Source organism: Tiliqua scincoides, chromosome 9 (genome assembly GCF_035046505.1).
Source record: "Tiliqua scincoides isolate rTilSci1 chromosome 9, rTilSci1.hap2, whole genome shotgun sequence".
Classification (NCBI taxonomy): domain Eukaryota; kingdom Metazoa; phylum Chordata; class Lepidosauria; order Squamata; family Scincidae; genus Tiliqua; species Tiliqua scincoides.
In genome coordinates, this window is record NC_089829.1 from 5686105 (window position 1) to 5704615 (window position 18511).

Genomic DNA, 18511 nt, shown 5'->3' on the forward strand with positions numbered 1-18511 from the left:
GATCAGGCCGTAGGCCCATCTAGTCCAGCTTCCTGTATCTCACAGCGGCCCACCAAATGCCCCAGGGAGCACACCAGATAACGAGACCTGCAAGGCCTCCTGGGAATTGTAGTTAAGAACATAAGAACAGCCCCACTGGATCAGGCCGTAGGCCCATCTAGTCCAGCTTCCTGTATCTCACAGTGGCCCACCAAATGCCCCAGGGAGCACACCAGATAACAAGAGACCTGCAAGGCTTCCTGGGAATTGTAGTTAAGAACATAAGAACAGCCCCACTGGATCAGGCCATAGGCCCATCTAGTCCAGCTTCCTGTATCTCACAGGGGCCCACCAAATGCCCCAGGGAGCACACCAGATAACAAGAGACCTGCAAGGCTTCCTGGGAATTGTAGTTAAGAACATAAGAACAGCCCCACTGGATCAGGCCATAGGCCCATCTAGTCCAGCTTCCTATATCTCACAGCGGCCCACCAAATGCCCCAGGGAGCACACCAGATAACAAGAGACCTGCAAGGTCTCCTGGGAATTGTAGTTAAGAACATAAGAACAGCCCCACTGGATCAGGCCATAGGCCCATCTAGTCCAGCTTCCTGTATCTCATAGGGGCCCACCAAATGCCCCAGGGAGCACACCAGATAACAAGAGACCTGCAAGGCTTCCTGGGAATTGTAGTTAAGAACATAAGAACAGCCCCACTGGATCAGGCCATAGGCCCATCTAGTCCAGCTTCCTATATCTCACAACGGCCCACCAAATGCCCCAGGGAGCACACCAGATAACAAGAGACCTGCAAGGCTTCCTGGGAATTGTAGTTAAGAACATAAGAACAGCCCCACTGGATCAGGCCATAGGCCCATCTAGTCCAGCTTCCTGTATCTCACTGCGGCCCACCAAATGCCCCAGGGAGCACACCAGATAACAAGAGACCTGCAAGGCTTCCTGGGAATTGTAGTTAAGAACATAAGAACAGCCCCACTGGATCAGGCCATAGGCCCATCTAGTCCAGCTTCCTGTATCTCACAGGGGCCCACCAAATGCCCCAGGGAGCACACCAGATAACAAGAGACCTGCAAGGCTTCCTGGGAATTGTAGTTAAGAACATAAGAACAGCCCCACTGGATCAGGCCGTAGGCCCATCTAGTCCAGCTTCCTGTATCTCACAGCGGCCCACCAAATGCCCAAGGGAGCACACCAGATAACCCCAAATGCCAGTCAGCGCCCTCCATATGGTGCAGAAGCAGCCAGCCCAGCTGCTCACACCTGCGCTGTTTTGGGGAGCCAGGGCAAATGAAGGTCTCCACAGCCTCTCCTCGGTCTTCTCCCTCGGGTGGAGGGAATCTTGAATCTAGGCCATCGTAGTGGCACAGTCAGGCCCGGCACTGCGGCTGGCGGTTGAAGCCAGCTGCCGCGGGACCCAGAGGGCCCAGCGGAGGGCATAGCGCCGCAAGTGAGAGAGCCAGAGGAGGCATATGCAAAGTAGTTTTCCTTAATAGATCGTTATCTAATTCAATTAACGCTTCAGCTGCTCTAATGGCGCGGCGGCGTAGGGAGCGAGCGTGTGTGTGCGTGTATGTGGGAGGGAGGGCCCCCCCCAACTAATTTGGTGTCGTTGCCTGCCCTTCATCCTCCCCCACCCCCTCCCTGCAAGGATGGCAGGGTTGTTGGGAGTTCCTCTGAGTAATGAAAAGCTTTGGCCTGTGGGGATGATCAGAGATAAAACAGTGTTGGAACAGACGCTGCCAAAGCAAGAGAGAGCAGTAATTACTGCTGAGCTCTGCTTACGGTAAACAGACGTCGCCCTGCCTGCTCTTTATCTTTCACCGCCGGATCCCGCGGTGGCACCTTTGCTGGGGCCACAGAGGGGGGAGGAGCCTCCTCCTTGGCGGTGGTGGAAACGGTTGGGAGCCAGAGATGGATGTGGCTGATTTGTCAGTGGTGTCGTATCCTCCCTTTTCCGCCAAAGAGCTCAGGGCCGCGCAGGTGAGCACAAGCCCAGACGTTGTCCTCGCAACCACCTTGTGGGATCGGCGGGGCAGAGAGAGTGTAGCCTTTACTGCTGTGTGGAGGCTCAGAGTTTGGTCCCTCCCAGTCTAAGCCCAGCGCTTGATCCACTCCGCAGAAGTGCTGGGAGGGGCGTTCCGGGTTGTTTTGCGGTCATTTTTTGGTGCCCAGGTCACATGGCAAGCAGGGGTGGCACCAGGGTCAGTTAGCTTGAACTCCCTCTGAACCTGGCCACAGTAACCCATGCCCTAGTGACATCTAGATTAGATTATTGCAATGCGCTCTACGTGGGGCTGCCTTTGAAGATGGTCCGGAAATTACGCAGCTGCTCGTGTGGTTTCTGGGGCACGTCGGTTTGACTCTGTCGAGCCGTTGCTCCGGCGGCTACACTGGTTGCCGGTTCTGTTCCGGGCCCAATTCAAGGTGCTAGTTCTGACTTTTAAAGCCCTTTACGGCTCAGGTCCGGGGTATTTGAGGGACCGCCTCCTTCCCTACAATCCTGCCCGTGCTCTTAGATCATCGGGGGGGGGGCCCTTTTGACTGTGCCGCCACTAAGAGATGTGAGAGGAGCAGCGGCCAGGAAGAGGGCCTTCTCAGTGGTGGCCCCCGAACTGTGGAATACCCTCCCCTTAGAACTGAGAACTGCTCCCTCGTTGCTAACGTTTCGGCGTGGACCGAAGACCTTTTTATTTCAAAAAGCTTTTAATTGTTGACAGGCTGGCTGGCGTTCTTGCTTTTTATATGAAAATCCACGGGGTTTGTTTGTTTTTAGTTTTTTTTTAATTATTGTAAATTGTTTTTTAATGTATTTTTAAGGTGTTTGTAAGCCGCCCTGTGTGCCCGCTGGGCAAAAAGGCGGGGTATAAATTAATAATAATAATAATTACAACAACAACCCTCAGTACCAGTCATGGTGGTAGCTCCCCATGTGCCATGGAGAATCTGGTACCAGTATTAGTGGTAAGAAGCAATTGGAGCCTCATCTTTTGTTTGTTTCTTTTCCACTGACATTCTTGCCCATTGTATCAGACAGTGGCTGTGGGTTAGGGGCTCTCAAGGAACACACAGTTCTGCTTGAGGCTGCTATTTGCAGACTGCAGCCTGGAGCATTTTGTGGGTAGGAGGACTGGACTGGCACCATCCACCCAGGCTGACCATTGGGTGGGCATTCTAGACAAGGCTGGGTAACACTTGTCCCTCCCAGCTGTGGTTCCCAACCCCTGACCTATTGTCTAACTCTCAGCTCCACCTTGACTTCCATGGCTCGGCCGTTGGACCAAACATGACGACCCCGAGGAATGTCCCCTCAAGTGCCACCCCACAAGTGAGAGTCCCAACAACTGAACTGCCCAATCCCGGATGCCTACTTAGAAATATCTGAGGGTACAGAGGTGGCTTGCAAGCCTTGCCCATTTATTCGTAGCGCTGCCCATCCCTCACACTGCCTGGGCTCTGTGCCAGATATACCATGGGGAGCAAGCCATGGCCTACCTTTGGATCCCCAGTGGGTCTGCCTGGGAGACAGGTACCAGTTTTTAGGTGAGCATCTGTTTTAAAAAAGTGAGGGATACAGAAGTCCATTGTTCTGAGTTTTGTCTTATAAATAATGTGTGTTTGAGGATGCAGATGGGGTCCGTTTGCTGCTGAGGGGCCACAAGGCTGTTCCCTGTGGTGGAATGTTCTGTGACCAGGAGCTTTTTTTTTTTTTTTTACATGAGAAGTGTGCGAGGGAGATGTGCCCTCGCACATGCACGTACGCGTACCGTTCACCAATATACAGCTTTCGTTTTTAACCTTCTCCTCTTCAGAAAACTCCCACACGCCCCTGCTGGAGGGTTCTGTGACTCAGATGACCCCGGAGGAGCACTACAGGCGGATGATGTCGGCGCTCAACGAACACAGCACTTTTGAGGAGCAGCAACAGCAGCAGCAGCGCCTCTACCAGCTGGCCAACACCATGGCGGTTCCCAGCCACAGCGGTGAGGGCACTTTACGTTCAAGTCCAGGGTCTGGATTCGTTGCGTCTCACCTTTTTTGTTGTTGTTGTTGTTGTTGTTGTTGCTTTTTCTGGGGCACCTGGGGGTTTCTTGAGCACTTCATCAAAAGCTTCTCAAAGGGAATGGTCCAGTAATGGCAAAGAAACCTTATTGTCCGTGACTGTTCTTCACTTGTGATGGGCAGCCACATGGGAGCATGTTCTAGAACCTTCTCTGATTGCACGTAACAAGGAAGGGTGCAGTGGTGAAACCCAGCATCTCACCAGAACTGCACGCCCCCCAAATCCTCCTTGTGCAGGAGTTCCTTGAGCGACTGGTCCATGTGGAAGAGGCTTCTCGAAGGTGGGATGTATGAAAACGTCTGCTCTGCTTAATTTGCTCCTTTTGCTGCCCCAAGATGGTGGGGGTCAAGGCCCCCCAGCTAAGCCGACTTCGAAAAGCGATAGGCAAATTAATCGAGGATGATGGTTCTGTCAGCGATTATCAAACATGAACGGCTGTGTGGAAGCCCCACGTCTTAGCAACGTGAAGTCCCCGTCCCTCCCCAAGCTGAGGGCTCATTTGCTGAGGGCAACAGTGGTTTGCTTCTGTGAGGAGGTTCACCTTTGCTCTGACCCACCAGGTATCTTCAGGACTGGCTCGTCCAGGAGCCTGACTCAGATGGTCACTGACTAAGGGTCTCCCTTCTCTACAGTGTCTCCACTACCTGAGTTCCAAAAGGAGTTCCACCTAGAAGCAAGGGCAGAATGTATTGGTTGTGCACAAGGCTTCTGCTGGGTAGTTGGCAGGGCCAAGTGTTCCTTGTTGAAGTTTCAGAGCCAGAACCTGGGGTTTAGTGTGACATGAGTGTCAAATCCTGGAGTATGGACAACACTGCTAAGACTGGCGTGTCAAATTGGGGCTCTCTTCCTTCTGGGCCTTCAAGTTGCAGCAAAGTTGAACCTGCAGTTAGAAAGATGTGACGGTTTCATGCAGAGGTAAGAATCCATTCATCTGGCTGGAAGAGATGGTGGTAAGAATAGAAGCAGAGACTAGAGACCCTCTAGGATTTAACATAAGAACAGCCCCACTGGATCAGGCCATCTGCCCATCTAGTTCAGCTTCCTGTATCTCACAGCAGCCCGCCAAATGCCCCCACATTTGCGCCCAACGTGGTGTTGGAGGAAAGTAAAAGTAGTTTCCTCTTTGGGGGGGGGAAGCAGAGTAGCTTAAGCAGCGGACCCCCCTTTTGGGTATCACCCCAGGGAACCTCCCTCACCCGGCTGACTGCTCTTCAATGAAAAAAGACAAAGAGGCAATGGCTTGTTAAAGTTGCAAAAAGAAGTTGTTTACTTACGGTTCCATTGAGATATTTACAGCATCTGATTAGGATCAGAGGTTCAGCTATTACTTAGACAGCGAGACCCTAGAGCTGCCTCGCCCTGCATGCCATGTGCTCAAGATGGCGTAAGGCACAGCAGAGCCCTGCTGTGTGCCATCTTAACAGGTCAGTGGTCAGAGAGCAAGAGAGGGAGTGCTCAGAGGAGAAGGGAAGGAAAAGGGTTAGGGCCACACCCCCTGCAAGGATCACAGAGAGAACAGGTGGGAAGGTCAGATTCACTGGACAGCATCCTGCCCCCCTCTGGACAGCAGATGGAGTTGTAGCAACTCCAACATGTGGGGCCCGAACCCACGACCCCGAGATTGAGAGTCTCATGCTCTACCGACTGAGCTAGCCGGGTGCTAGTTTGAGAGCTAGTTTGTGGCTCAGGGCTGGCGTGTTTGTGAGATCGACTGAGGTAACCTGAAGTGCCAGGTTTTGGGTAGGGGGTGCCCAAATCTCCACTCCTCCTCCTCCTCCTCTTGGTCCCTTAGTTCAAAAACGGAAGAGAGGAATAGAGCAAATGAGGAAGTGTGGAGGAGAAGAGAGTGGTGGGCTAGAGTGTCCTAGAGATGCTCTATCTCACCACTCCCCTCTCCTCCACCCTTCTTTTTCACCAGTTCTCTTTTCCTTTCATGTCTAGGGATTCAGGGTGCACGAGGAGCAGGAAATGGTGGTGGGTGCCTTGCCAAATGAGAAGGGCTGCATTTGGTCTTGAGCCTGTTGTGACTCTTTCTCTCTCTCTCTCTCTGTGCAAATAGAAGGACTTAGTAACTGTTCTGTTTCTCTGCAAAGGTGGCCTAAGATGTTAGAGAGGCTTCCAAGTACCTGAAAATCGACCTTATCATCCTAATGGCGGGATGGACTCCATTTCAGACTCTTTCATGATTGTGTCAATCATTTTCAGACTCACGTTGGCCAAGTGTGGAATTTGGTATTGGGAGTAGCAGAACAAAACTTGATATACTTAAAAGTTGTGAGCTACCCTGGTGGCCCCTTTTGGAAATGGATGTTCTCCTCTGATGGCGGCCAGCCGTCTTTCCACTTTATGGCATTTAAACTGTGAATGTACTTTGCAGAGCAAATAAGGCCCAGGCTTAAGAGCTGACGTAGCCTGGTGTCTGAGGAACAGAGCTGCAGATTCGGACTTCCTGATTCTTGCTGTTTTCTTTGACGAGCATTTGTTTTATGACTTGTTGTATGTGAGTTGCGAGCTGGGACTGGCCCACTTCAAATCTCCCCTCTGCCTTGAACTCATTAGGTGGTCTTATGGGAAACCTCTTCCTCTCTGCCTCAGTCATCACCATCTGCAGCTTGGGGGTAATTTTCAGGTTTGGCGCAAGGATTCCATTGAGGTAATGCCCGTGAAGTGCAATGCACGTGCAGAAATGTTAATTATTATTATTAAAATTGGGCAGGTCCCTGCCCCAAGGAGCTTACAGTATTTTTAAACAGGGTACTGGGGAGGAAGGAGGATAGCAGCAGGCAGAACAAAGAGGCCAGGATATCAAAGGACCGGTATTTTTCCGGCAGCGCTGGTGATAAGTAGGTGGCTGCATTTGCATGGGAACTTTAACGCACCATGTCTAGAGATGTTTGAAACCGGTGTTATTTATTTTACCGAGATGCAAGCTCATTGTGTTCAGTAAGACTTAGGTGGCAAGCCTGTCTGTCTCACCAGAAACAAGCACCTCTAGCCCTCATGCCTCATAGCTCTCTGCTTCCAAAAGAATGACATTTTCTGGACTCTTGGGGAGGGATGGTGAAAGCACAGTCAGCCAGTATTCAGACAAAAGGCCAAAGATCACCCCAGCAGCACCTCCCTTTTGTGAGCCTTGCTCTACAGTCGAGGAGAACGAGGGGAGGACTGTTCCGGCCCAGGCCAGGCAGGTGTGGCTCCCACCTCCTCTCTCTTGAGATTTCATCCGAAACAGCAGAGTGCAGGTCCTTCCGTTGTCCAGCGTTGACTAGACCTAGGTCTGAAAGCAGGAGGCGGAGGGGTGAGACCGATGTCGTGGAAGAGGAAACAGGTCTTGCTTTCCATGTCCTCATTTCTTCAGTGGAACCCAAAAGGCTGTCCGCTGCAGACAGCTTGTTGCCATCAGAGGTCCCGGGGTGAAGTCCGTGATTGCTGCTTGACAGGTTGCTGTTCGGCACAGTGCCGGCAAGCTGGACTTCAGGCTTCCTTCCAGTGGTGGGGCAGATGGGCTTCCACACACTGTTAACAAAATCCACAGCCACAAGTTGTGGCCCAGATGGTCACTGGCTTACAGGCTGCTATCCTGTACACACTCCTGGGAGCAAGTCTTGCTGAATTCCATGAGCCTCGCATCTGCACAGGTTTCCATGCATGTGACGTTAGAAGGGGGCCTCAATTGTTACTTGCCGTGATAGCTAATTGAGCCTCTGTGTTCGGGAGCAGTATACCTCTGAATATCAGTTGGCCTTGGGAGTCGAGGGCATGCTCCAGAACGGTGGTCCTTGTGTTCACCTTCCTTCAGCTAGAGTACAGGGCAGATTGTTAAATTTGGTGGCCTTCTCGTTTTCCAGCTCAGTGGTTAAATTTTGTAGAGCAGGCGCCTGTGGCAGAACTTCTAGGGATCAGATATTGGGCCTGAGAACAGCCTTACCAGTTGAGTCCATGCAAAAATTGCACGAGGCTTGCACAAGGATTTTACATTTTGGGCACAATCCTAACCCCTTATGTCAGTGATTTCCAGCACTGGCATAGAGGTGCCAGTGGGCCATGTGCTGCACCCTGCAGCTGCGTGGCACTCACGGAGGCCTCCTCAAAGTCAGGGAATGTTTCTTCCCTTACCTCAGAGCTGCATTGCCGTTATGTCAGTGCTGGAAAGCACTGACATAAGGGGTTAGGATTGCGCCCTTTTATTTCCTGCCCCATAGAACCCATTTTAGTTGCTTGCAGATTGGATAAAGAAAAATACCGGCTTTCGGCAGCTTTCCTGCTCTGATCGCCTGTCTGTGGTTCTTCAGACCCACCTTCCGACCCACAGGTAACCAGGCAAGCTGCTACTTCCAAGCCTGTCATGGGGTCAGACTGGATGACCATTGGGACTCATTCCCTTCTGCCTGTAACCTTGGAGTAGCAGAAACCCCTTGAGCAAAACAGGCTCTGTGAGATTGGATATAAATTTTATTTCTGCCAGCACAAAGAGCTGATTATTTGCGGGCCAAGTCCTCTTTAATAATTTAGCAACCATTTTTTGCTTAATTGCTTTTCTCTCCGTCTCCCCTCCTCCCACACACGCCGTCCTCCATCAGCATTAATCCCGCAACCTCGATTCTCCCTGCCTGGAACCGCCATCCCAGTAGCATCCGTGTGTCAATCACTCTCCGCTTCCAAACTGTCAGGGAGAGGGTAGCATTGGAAATAACGCATCCCCCTGAACGGTGTCTGCAGGTGGGGCGGGTGGTGAAGGCGGAGAGCGGGGAGGGGTTGGCTGGATTATTGCGGTCATTTGGAATAAGTGCTGCAGTCAGAACCGGCAAGTGTCTGAGTTGCAGCCCCCTACGCCCGCAATGAGGCATGACCTGTCTTTTACGGATAATTAATTTATAAGTTTTGGAGGCGTTCAGTCCCTGGCGGCTGGAGAAGAGTCCCTGGGCATTCTGTGTGATCTGGTGGGTTGGCTTTTTCTCTCTCCTTTAAATAGCTCTTCATTTAAAAATTGTGCCGTTTTTACAGTGTTTGCCAAGCACCACAGATTTCGGCAGCAGGGGGGAGGCATGTTGTCTTCTTATGCATATTATTTTTCCATCGCTTGCCTCCGAAAGGCTGTCTGAGCCTGCCTGCCTGTGAATGTCACCTAGCAAAATCCATCCCGACACCTACAGAAGGGTCGTTGACTCTGACTCTTTAAGTATTTTATTTAACTGCAAACCCCATTTATTCCAATGGGGTCCTTACAAATATATTCTCTGAGAGCACTTGTAGGATCCTGTGTTCCTCCAGGTGTTTCCATAAGAACATAAGAACAGCCCCACTGGATCAGGCCATAGGCCCATCTAGTCCAGCTTCCTGTATCTCACAGCGGCCCACCAAATGCCCCAGGGAGCACACCAGATAACAAGAGACCTGCAAGGCTTCCTGGGAATTGTAGTTAAGAACATAAGAACAGCCCCACTGGCTCAGGCCATAGGCCCATCTAGTCCAGCTTCCTGTATCTCACAGCGGCCCACCAAATGCCCCAGGGAGCACACCAGGTAACAAGAGACCTGCATCCTGGTGCCCTCCCTTGCATCTGGCCTTCTGACATAGCCCATTTCAAATCAGGAGGTTGCACATACACATCATGGCTTGTACCCCATAATGGATTTTTCCTCCAAAACTTGTCTACTCCCCTTTTAAAGGCGTCCAGGCCAGATGCCATCACCACATCCTGTGGCAAGGAGTTCCACAGACCGACCACACGCTGAGTAAAGAAATATTTTCTTTTGTCTGTCCTAACCCGCCCAACACTCAATTTTAGTGGATGTCCCCTGGTTCTGGTGTTATGTGAGAGTGTAAAGAGCATCTCCCTATCCACTCTTTCCATCCCCTGCATAATTTTGTATGTCTCAATCATGTCCCCCCTCAGGCGTCTCTTTTCTAGGCTGAAGAGGCCCAAACGCCGTAGCCTTTCCTCATAAGGAAGGTGCCCCAGCCCCGTAATCATCTTAGTCGCTCTCTTTTGCACCTTTTCCATCTCCACTATGTCTTTTTTGAGATGCGGCGACCAGAACTGGACACAATACTCCAGGTGTATTCCCCTTCCTAGTGCAGTTGTTCTGGCTGCGCAGAACTTGTGCTGTCCGAGCTTCCCAGGGCCGCAAATCACACCCCAGACAGGCTGTCAAGATGTTGTCCATTTCTTGCCAGCTGACTTCCACATTCCTCATGCCTCCACATTCGTCCACGAAGACCTGTGTCACCGGCTGCCCCTCGCCCATCCAAGGTGAGACCGGAGCTGATCCTGCTCAGCTATTTTCAGGCAGGGTGACAGCTCAACCTTCAGACCACACCTCATGCCCACTTCTTTGTGGGACCTTTTGCATTGGCTTCACCCAGAATGTGCAACTCTACCCCAGGAGCTCTGTGTAGCTGCAATGCTGTTACCCACCACTCCTCTACGTGGCATCATCCTTTTTTGAACCCAGGGTCAGGGGAAGCAGTTAAGAACATAAGAACATAAGAACAGCCCCACTGGATCAGGCCATAGGCCCATCTAGTCCAGCTTCCTGTATCTCACAGTTGCTGGCCAAGGTGCCACCCAGCAACGGGGGTGGCATTTAGCACCAGCTTCAGATGCTGGAGGTTTTGTGCCCACTCTGCTTGGAGTCTGACTCTTCCCCCCCCCCCCAATCCAAAGGGATCTTGTCTGTCTGAACATCCTTCTTAAGCATCTCATTTTGGGGTTTTTGCTTGCAGGGTTCTAGCAAGGAGGATAAAGGCATCAAATGGAGTAATAAATACAGCATTGTCTACCTCCAGTGCTTTCGGAACAAACAGCCGCTAATTAGCACTTGCTAATTACCTGGCCCTGGAAGGATTAACGCTGCTGGTTTGGAAAGGTGGAGGGGGGCGGGTGATTGGGGAAGGAGACTAAGACTTTGCAGCTGCTTGGCCTCGCTTGGCTGAAACAGAGACCAAATTTAGGGATTTGGGTTATTAATTTAAGGTTATAGTCTGCCCTGTCTCCAAAGAAAGCTTTCTTACGACAGACTCGGGGGGGGAGGGGTCGTAATCAGAAATGCCATTTTGGGTTGGGGATTGGGGGGGGGCAAGAACTGACAGCCAGTTGGGTCAGCCTGCCTGTTGTAGAAGCCTCCACATTCAGGAGCAGCTGACCTCCGAATGCCAGCTGCTGTGATATGCCATGGAAGAGGGCCTGTTGCCTTCTTGTGGGCTGCTGTGATATGCCATGGAAGAGGGCCTGTTGCCTTCTTGTGGGCTGCTGTGATATGCCATGGAAGAGGGCCTGTTGCCTTCTTGTGGGCTGCTGTGATATGCCAAGGAAGAGGGCCTGTTGCCTTCTTGTGGGCTGCTGTGATATGCCATGGAAGAGGGCCTGTTGCCTTCTTGTGGGCTGCTGTGATATGCCAAGGAAGAGGGCCTGTTGCCTTCTTGTGGGCTGCTGTGATATGCCATGGAAGAGGGCCTGTTGCCTTCTTGTGGGCTGCTGTGATATGCCATGGAAGAGGGCCTGTTGCCTTCTTGTGGGCTGCTGTGATATGCCATGGAAGAGGGCCTGTTGCCTTCTTGTGGGCTGCTGTGATATGCCATGGAAGAGGGCCTGTTGCCTTCTTGTGGGCTGCTGTGATATGCCATGGAAGAGGGCCTGTTGCCTTCTTGTGGGCTGCTGTGATATGCCATGGAAGAGGGCCTGTTGCCTTCTTGTGGGCTGCTGTGATATGCCATGGAAGAGGGCCTGTTGCCTTCTTGTGGGCTGCTGTGATATGCCATGGAAGAGGGCCTGTTGCCTTCTTGTGGGCTGCTGTGATATGCCAAGGAAGAGGGCCTGTTGCCTTCTTGTGGGCTGCTGTGATATGCCATGGAAGAGGGCCTGTTGCCTTCTTGTGGGCTGCTGTGATATGCCAAGGAAGAGGGCCTGTTGCCTTCTTGTGGGCTGCTGTGATATGCCAAGGAAGAGGGCCTGTTGCCTTCTTGTGGGCTGCTGTGATATGCCATGGAAGAGGGCCTGTTGCCTTCTTGTGGGCTGCTGTGATATGCTGAGGAAGAGGGCCTGTTGCCTTCTTGTGGGCTGCTGTGATATGCCAAGGAAGAGGGCCTGTTGCCTTCTTGTGGGCTGCTGTGATATGCCATGGAAGAGGGCCTGTTGCCTTCTTGTGGGCTGCTGTGATATGCCATGGAAGAGGGCCTGTTGCCTTCTTGTGGGCTGCATTCTGGGGCATCTGGTTGGCCACTCGGGGGGGGGAATGAGACGCGGAGCGAGATGGGCCTCCTGGTCCGAGCCAGCATATGGCTGCTTTAACTTTGCTGATTAAACTGCACATAAAACGAAAGAGGAAAAGGCAGCCGAATAATCTCATTCTGCACGAAAGCGTGGCTGCTCTCGTCCCCCCGTCCCCCGCTCTCTTTGGGCGCGACAGTTTTAATTTCTGCTTTTATGGACGGGGAAATCAAAACGCGGACTGGGCCGCTGTGTCTCCTGCAGCTGCTCGGTGGCTCCCTGCCTTAAGTTGCCCTTCATTTTGGTTTTGTAAAGCGAAACCATGGCATCCACAGTTCCGCTCGTGCCACCCTCCCCTTTGCCCAGCAGCCAACCTCTTGCCCTCGTTAAAAACCCGCCTCCAGGGGCTCCTCCTTCCCTTTGCCCCAGCTGTTTGCCAGTTTTGGTGCATGATTCACCCCTTCCCTGCCCCCCCAATCCTTGGAATTCCCCGCATATGTCCAGAGGCTGAGCCACGAGAACCCTCCCGGCGGCAGGCAGGCAAGAGCAAACAGCCCACGCATCAGCACCACCCAAGACAGATGTTTCTCGTACTCCTGTTAGCAAATGCCAAACCGCCAGAACCTCGGCTCCCCCAGGCCCTCCTCCCTTTCCTGTCTGCCTCTCCCTCCCTCCCTCCCTCCCCTAGCTGAGAGCATTCCTTCTCTCCCGCAGCTCCACAGCCAAGCCAGGGGACGGGGATGAACATTGGTCAAGACAGACTTAGCATGGCAGGAGCGATATATGGTCGACCCGGGCTGGGATATAAATAAATCTCAGGCGAGCTGCGCTACTGGAGCGAGCAAAGGGGTGGGTGGTGGGGGAGTTGGCAGGCAGGTGGGTGAGTTATTGCCTGCCACTCATTGCCGGCTTCCTCCTCCATGCAGAGGGCGGGAGGGGAGGGAGCTGCCAGGCACAAAGGTGGACGCAGAAGAGGAGGAGGATGTGGTGGTAGTTCTGGGGATGGCAGAGTTGGGGGGGTTTGCAGTATAGGCACCCCTTTGAGCTGGCCAGGTGGGGTGCAGGAGCTTTAGACCTCAGAAAACGAATACTCTGCAGGTCTAGTTGGCTGCACGACCTTTTATAGCCTGGCCTAGTTGAGGGGTTCAGCGAGCTGCCTGTCCGAGCCTGGTGGAACGTCAGCCTCTGAGGAACCCATTGCAAAGGGCTTAGAGCTCCCTGTTGCAGAGGTGGCGGGACGAGGAGACCCTGCTTCATGTTTGTGCTGCATCTTGCCCCTGAATACCCTTTTAGCCCTTCATGTGTACATGATCTCAGGAATCCTTACAAGGTAGAGTGGTGGCACTCCGTGGCAACCTCTGCTCTGACATTCGGTCTGCGGCCGTTATGAGTCTGGTTAGCCCTGCGTCTCCGATGCTGCTTCAGTTCAGGACACATCAGTGTTTGCTTTCATGTCTCCCCTTCGAACAAAGTCAGATGATCCACAGCGGTCCTGTCCACATTGCTGGTGTATTTGTGCCATTGGTGTTCATGCTGCTTCAGACAGGCTCCTGCCCTGAGGAGTTCACAGTCTCAGGCAGGCACAAGGGAGACAAGAGAAGAAGGGACAGGGAGTGGTGCCAGAGGAAATGGGGAAGAATGTGCAATTATTTCAGGTAGGGGGGGATTAGGGGGTGGTGGACAAGGGCTTAGGGGAGGGGAGAGGCCGATAATGTTGGACGTGGCCCAGAATGACTGTGGAGCTGACCCCTTGATCCTGTTTAACCTTTGAGTCTTCATCAGGCCCAACAGCATGTTTTTCTTTTGTGCTCGCCCCCCTCCTCCCGGTCATGAGGACTAGGATCTTTTTTTTCAGTGTTTATGTGGTGGAAATTGAGATTCTTGGAGAGCTGAATTCCACCTCGGATGTCCCGCAAACAGGCTACAGGTCATCCTTGTGACAGCCAACATGCAGTTCCCTGCTGCGTGACAGGGATGTGACCCAGATGCATGGGTTTCACAGAGGGGGGGGGGGAAGCTGCACTGGTGTGGAAGAGTTGGGCGCCAGCAATGGTCCTGCCCTTTGGATTGGGCAAGCCCCTGCTCTTGAGCAGTCTGCCACAGGCCTCGCCTGCTTCTGCCTGGCCTGGCTGTCCCGGCTTTGGTGCGCCGCAGGCCCCCTTGTTATGTCACAGCATCAGGACCAGGGGACTGGCTGCATCCTAACCACCCAGCCCGAGCAGCTTGGTGTAGGGGAAGCTTCTCCTGAGCAGCAAAAAGGGTTTTCTCTCACAGGCAAAGACGCACAGCTCGGGCAGAGTTGCATAATTCACTCTGACTTGCCAAAGTCAGCACCCCAGGGGGAGCAGGAGGGAGGGAAGGAGGGAGCAAGAGAGGACTGGCTTGGCTGGAGCCCGCCTTCCTCTTCTTGGAGGCTCCTCTCTGAAGGCCTGGCTCAGGCACGGAACTCTGGGCTGCTCACACTGCAGCCAATAAAGGCAGCCCTGCTGGGCTTTAAGCTGCGGCTTCACTTCTCTCCTGTCTCTCCAGCCACACCTGACGGTTGACGGGCAGGGCCTCCCTCCTCCTTGCTAATCCCCTTTAACGCTCCAGAGGAGTCCGGCTCTCATTAGGCCTCTGCTTGAGAGCCAGGTTCTTGAGGGGAGAGAGGAAGTTCTCGAGGGGGGAGAGAAAAGGGAAGCGGGCCGCATCTTAGGGGCAGGAGGGAGAAGTGATGGGGCAGGGACTGGCCCAGGTGGCAGACGGAGGAGAGAAACCTCTGAAGACATGAAAGGGGTAGGTGGTGACGCTGGAGGCGGGCCTTGCGTTTATTGCTCGGGGCTTCTTCCTGTGGACTCCAAGCACCCCACGATGGGCTCTCTCTCTTTTGTCCTTGGTTTTTCATCTCCGCAGCTGCAGATGGGCGATCGGTCAGCCTTCTGTCATGCCAGGGAGGGAGGGAGGGTGCGGGAGAGGCAGTCCAAACATATGTTGGGACAGTGGTGTGCTTCCGTGCCTGCCTGCTCCCCGCGTGACTGCCACTTGTTTGGCAGCCTGCTCCCACCTTCCCTCCTATCTCATCTCCTCCTGGCAAGTGAACTCTGCAGATGCAGGAGAACTACCGGCGAGGGGGCCTGTGGCTCAAGGCCGGCCTGGCACTCACTCCCTTGGCACACTGGGCCATCCCAGCTGCATATGGGTGCCTGGTTGCAGTCCCTTGGTTGCCGAGGGAAGGCTCTCTGCCCAGGCTCAGAGGTGCTTCCATCCCACGCTTCCAGCTTGAGCTTTGGCGTTTGGAAGTGGGTTCTGGGACAGAACTCGAAGTCCTTGTGGGGTTCCTGTCTCGCCCGTCGGCTCACACTGATTTTCTTCCTCCTCCCACAGATCTCCTCCGGGCGCGACAAGAGGCAGCTGCAGCAGTGGCCCGGAACCCCGGCACCATGGAGGCGCACCTCCCTTCGGCCAGCAACTCCTCCAGTCAGCGCAGGAAGCAGGGGCTTCCCCAGCACCGGGACTCACACTTCTCTGAGAGGTACCTTCTAGGCGTCCTGGCAGAGGAAGAGGTGGAAGGCTGTTCCTTCCTTCCTGGCATGTGCATTTGGGTCCCCCACATGCCTCTTTCCAGACACCGGAAACCTCCACATCCAGGAAGCAGTGCTGGAGGGTGTGGGTGGACTAAATTAAGTGCCAGCACTACGCATGAGTCCCTGGCAGGATTAGAGAGCCTAAGTCAGTACAGAGCACTGGATGGGCGGGAACCCATAGAATGTCCAGGGCACGGCTTGTGAAGGAGTGTCCCACAATTGTGGCACTTTGAGCCAAGGAGTTTGTAAGAAACATCCTGCTGGATTGGGCCAAAGGGGCCCATCTTGCTCCGCATCCTACCTCCGCGGTAGCCCACACGCAGGAGAGGAGTCCTCCCGCTCTTGCGCCATTGCTCCCCTGCCACTGGAATTCAGAGGCACACCGTGTCTGAGGATGGAGCCGTCCTGACTGGTGGTCACAGGCAGACTTGACCGTCAAGCAGTTGCCCCCGTTTAAAGCCGCCCAGGGTAGTGGCATCCTTGCGTCTTGTGGCAGTTGGTTTCCTAGTTTAGGCCAGTGCTGTGTACGTGTCCACCTTGAGTCTCCTGTAAGTCGGTTTCTGGCGTTGTGAGGGAGGATATGCCCCTGCAACCCAGTACTCTTGGTTCTCAGAACCCTGAACACGGAGGTTCTACAGAACCATCACAGTGAACTGGGCTGAAGCAGTTAAATGGAGGGGGAAGCTGGAAGACTAGAAGGCCGGCCAACTAGTTCAGACTAGGAGATGTAGAAACCACACAGGGCAAAGGCAAGTTCAGCCTGACCTGGAAGCAGGAAACAGTGAACTGCTGCTGGGGGCGGGGTGTGTGTGTGTGGAGAGCCATGCTGCAGCCAGGATTGGAGGGTAGGAAGAAAAGCCTTTTCTCTCCTTCATCTCTGCATCCTTATCAAGACTCTGGTATCTTCCCTCTTGCTTGGCCTAAGTATATCTCGGTTAAATGCTGAAGACAGGGATTCTTCTCTTAGAATAGCCCACTTTCTAATTCCTGGTGTGTTGGGCCTAGCTGCTTGGTTCCTTAGCAGTGCGGAAAAGGCACTCTGCATATGCTCAGGGGCATTGTTTGTACTATAAGGCCATCTGTTCTGGCCCTTAACAAGTTCAGGGTGTAGGCCCTGACCTAGGTGGAAGGAGGGAGAGAGCACAACTCTTTGGGGGCTCATCAAATCTGGCAGTTCTGCCGTGGCAGGAGGCCTGGGGCATGCCTCTCTCCTCCTGGGAAAGGGGAGGCGGAGGTCTGGGGGAGAGATGTACTTTGGCTGACCTGCCCCGTAAAATCCCCAAAGCCAGTGAAGCGTGCTGGAGACAGATCCATCAGGAATGTGGACATGGGCGGATTTCGGCTCTGTGTGTCGGCAAGGAAACCTCTCAGGCTCTGTGTGGCCTGGAGAGCAGCCAGGTGACTGGTTGAGAAATCGCTTCTCTGGAGCAGGGCTTGGGGGTGGGGGGGAAGGGAAAAGGGGAGATTTGGGGGAGGGCAAGTGAAGCAGCCCATTAGATGAATGCTATTGTCTGCCAGTGACAACCAGAAGGAGGTTTTTCCTCCATTTGCACAGATTGGCCTGTGCCCCCTCTCAGGGCATGACGACACACTGATCCCAGGAAACATGGGTTCCCAGGGCCACGCTAGCCAGGTTGACGTGAATGCAGCGTGGAGGGCCAGTAGGGTTAGACTCTACTTGGAGGAAGGGCTCCGAGGCTGGAGGTGTTTCAGTTGAAGGGTGGCTGGGGAGAGAAGGACATGATATAGTGCCTGATGAAAGTATGCAATATGTGGAGAAAGTGAAGGGAGAAGCGTTTCTCGTCCTTTCCCATAACATTCAGACTTGAAGTCATCTCATGAAATTGACTGGCAGTAGACTGCAGTTTAATTTATTGAGTGGTGGAGTGCTGTTAAAAAAAACCAAAACAAAACTGTAGACAAATCTGTGGAGGAAGGGGACTGCCAACCCCTATTAGGCATAATACCTAAATGGAGCCTTCATGTACAGGGGCAGTTTACCTCCACATGCTGAGAGCAAATCTGGGCAGATGGTCACCTTCAGGCCTTTCTGGTATATATCCAGCAGCATCTAGACCAGCCGTTTTCAACCACTCTGCTGTGGTACACTGGTGTGCTGTGAATGGTCTGCAGGTGTGCTGTGGGAATTTGGAGTAGGTTCATTTATTCCCAAAGGATCTCCTCTATGGATAACTCGTGCAAGGAAAGCACCCTACAGGTAGACCACAGCTGCGATACAAGGACATCTGCAAGAGGGATCTGAAGGCCTTAGGAGTAGACCTCAACAAGTGGGAAACCCTGGCTTCTGAGCGGCCTGCTTGGAGGCAGGCTGTGCAGCATGGCCTTTCCCAGTTTGAAGAGACACTTGGCCAACAGTCTGAGGCAAAGAAGGAAGGCCCATAGCCAGGGAGACAGACCAGGGACAGACTGCACTTGCTCCCAGTGTGGAAGGGATTGTCACTCCCGAATTGGCCTTTTCAGCCACACTAGACGCTGTTCCAGAACCACCTTTCAGAGTGCGATACCAGAGTCTTTCGAGACTGAAGGTTGCGAACATGATGACATTTATTAATAGGGCCTTTGGGGGATGTGGGCCCCCAACCAACAGCATGGTGTGCCTTGTCCATAGTCAAAAAACTGATGGTGTGGCTTGACTATTTTAGTCCCTTGTCAGTGTGC

The 18511-nt window shown here is 53.2% G+C and overlaps 1 protein-coding gene and 1 non-coding gene across 2 annotated transcripts in view; one reads left to right on the forward strand and one right to left on the reverse strand.

The window, feature by feature from the left end:
* SAMD11 (sterile alpha motif domain containing 11) overlaps positions 1-18511 on the forward strand; it is a 173534-nt gene that overhangs the window by 125712 nt on the left and 29311 nt on the right. Inside the window, exons 7-8 of the mRNA XM_066636968.1 lie at positions 3810-3980; positions 15633-15780. Coding sequence (XP_066493065.1) covers positions 3810-3980; positions 15633-15780 — 319 coding nt within the window. The remainder of the gene's footprint in view (positions 1-3809; positions 3981-15632; positions 15781-18511) is intronic.
* Positions 5645-5719, reverse strand: TRNAE-CUC (transfer RNA glutamic acid (anticodon CUC)). Its single transcript has one exon. It is a non-coding gene; the product is annotated as a tRNA-Glu (tRNA).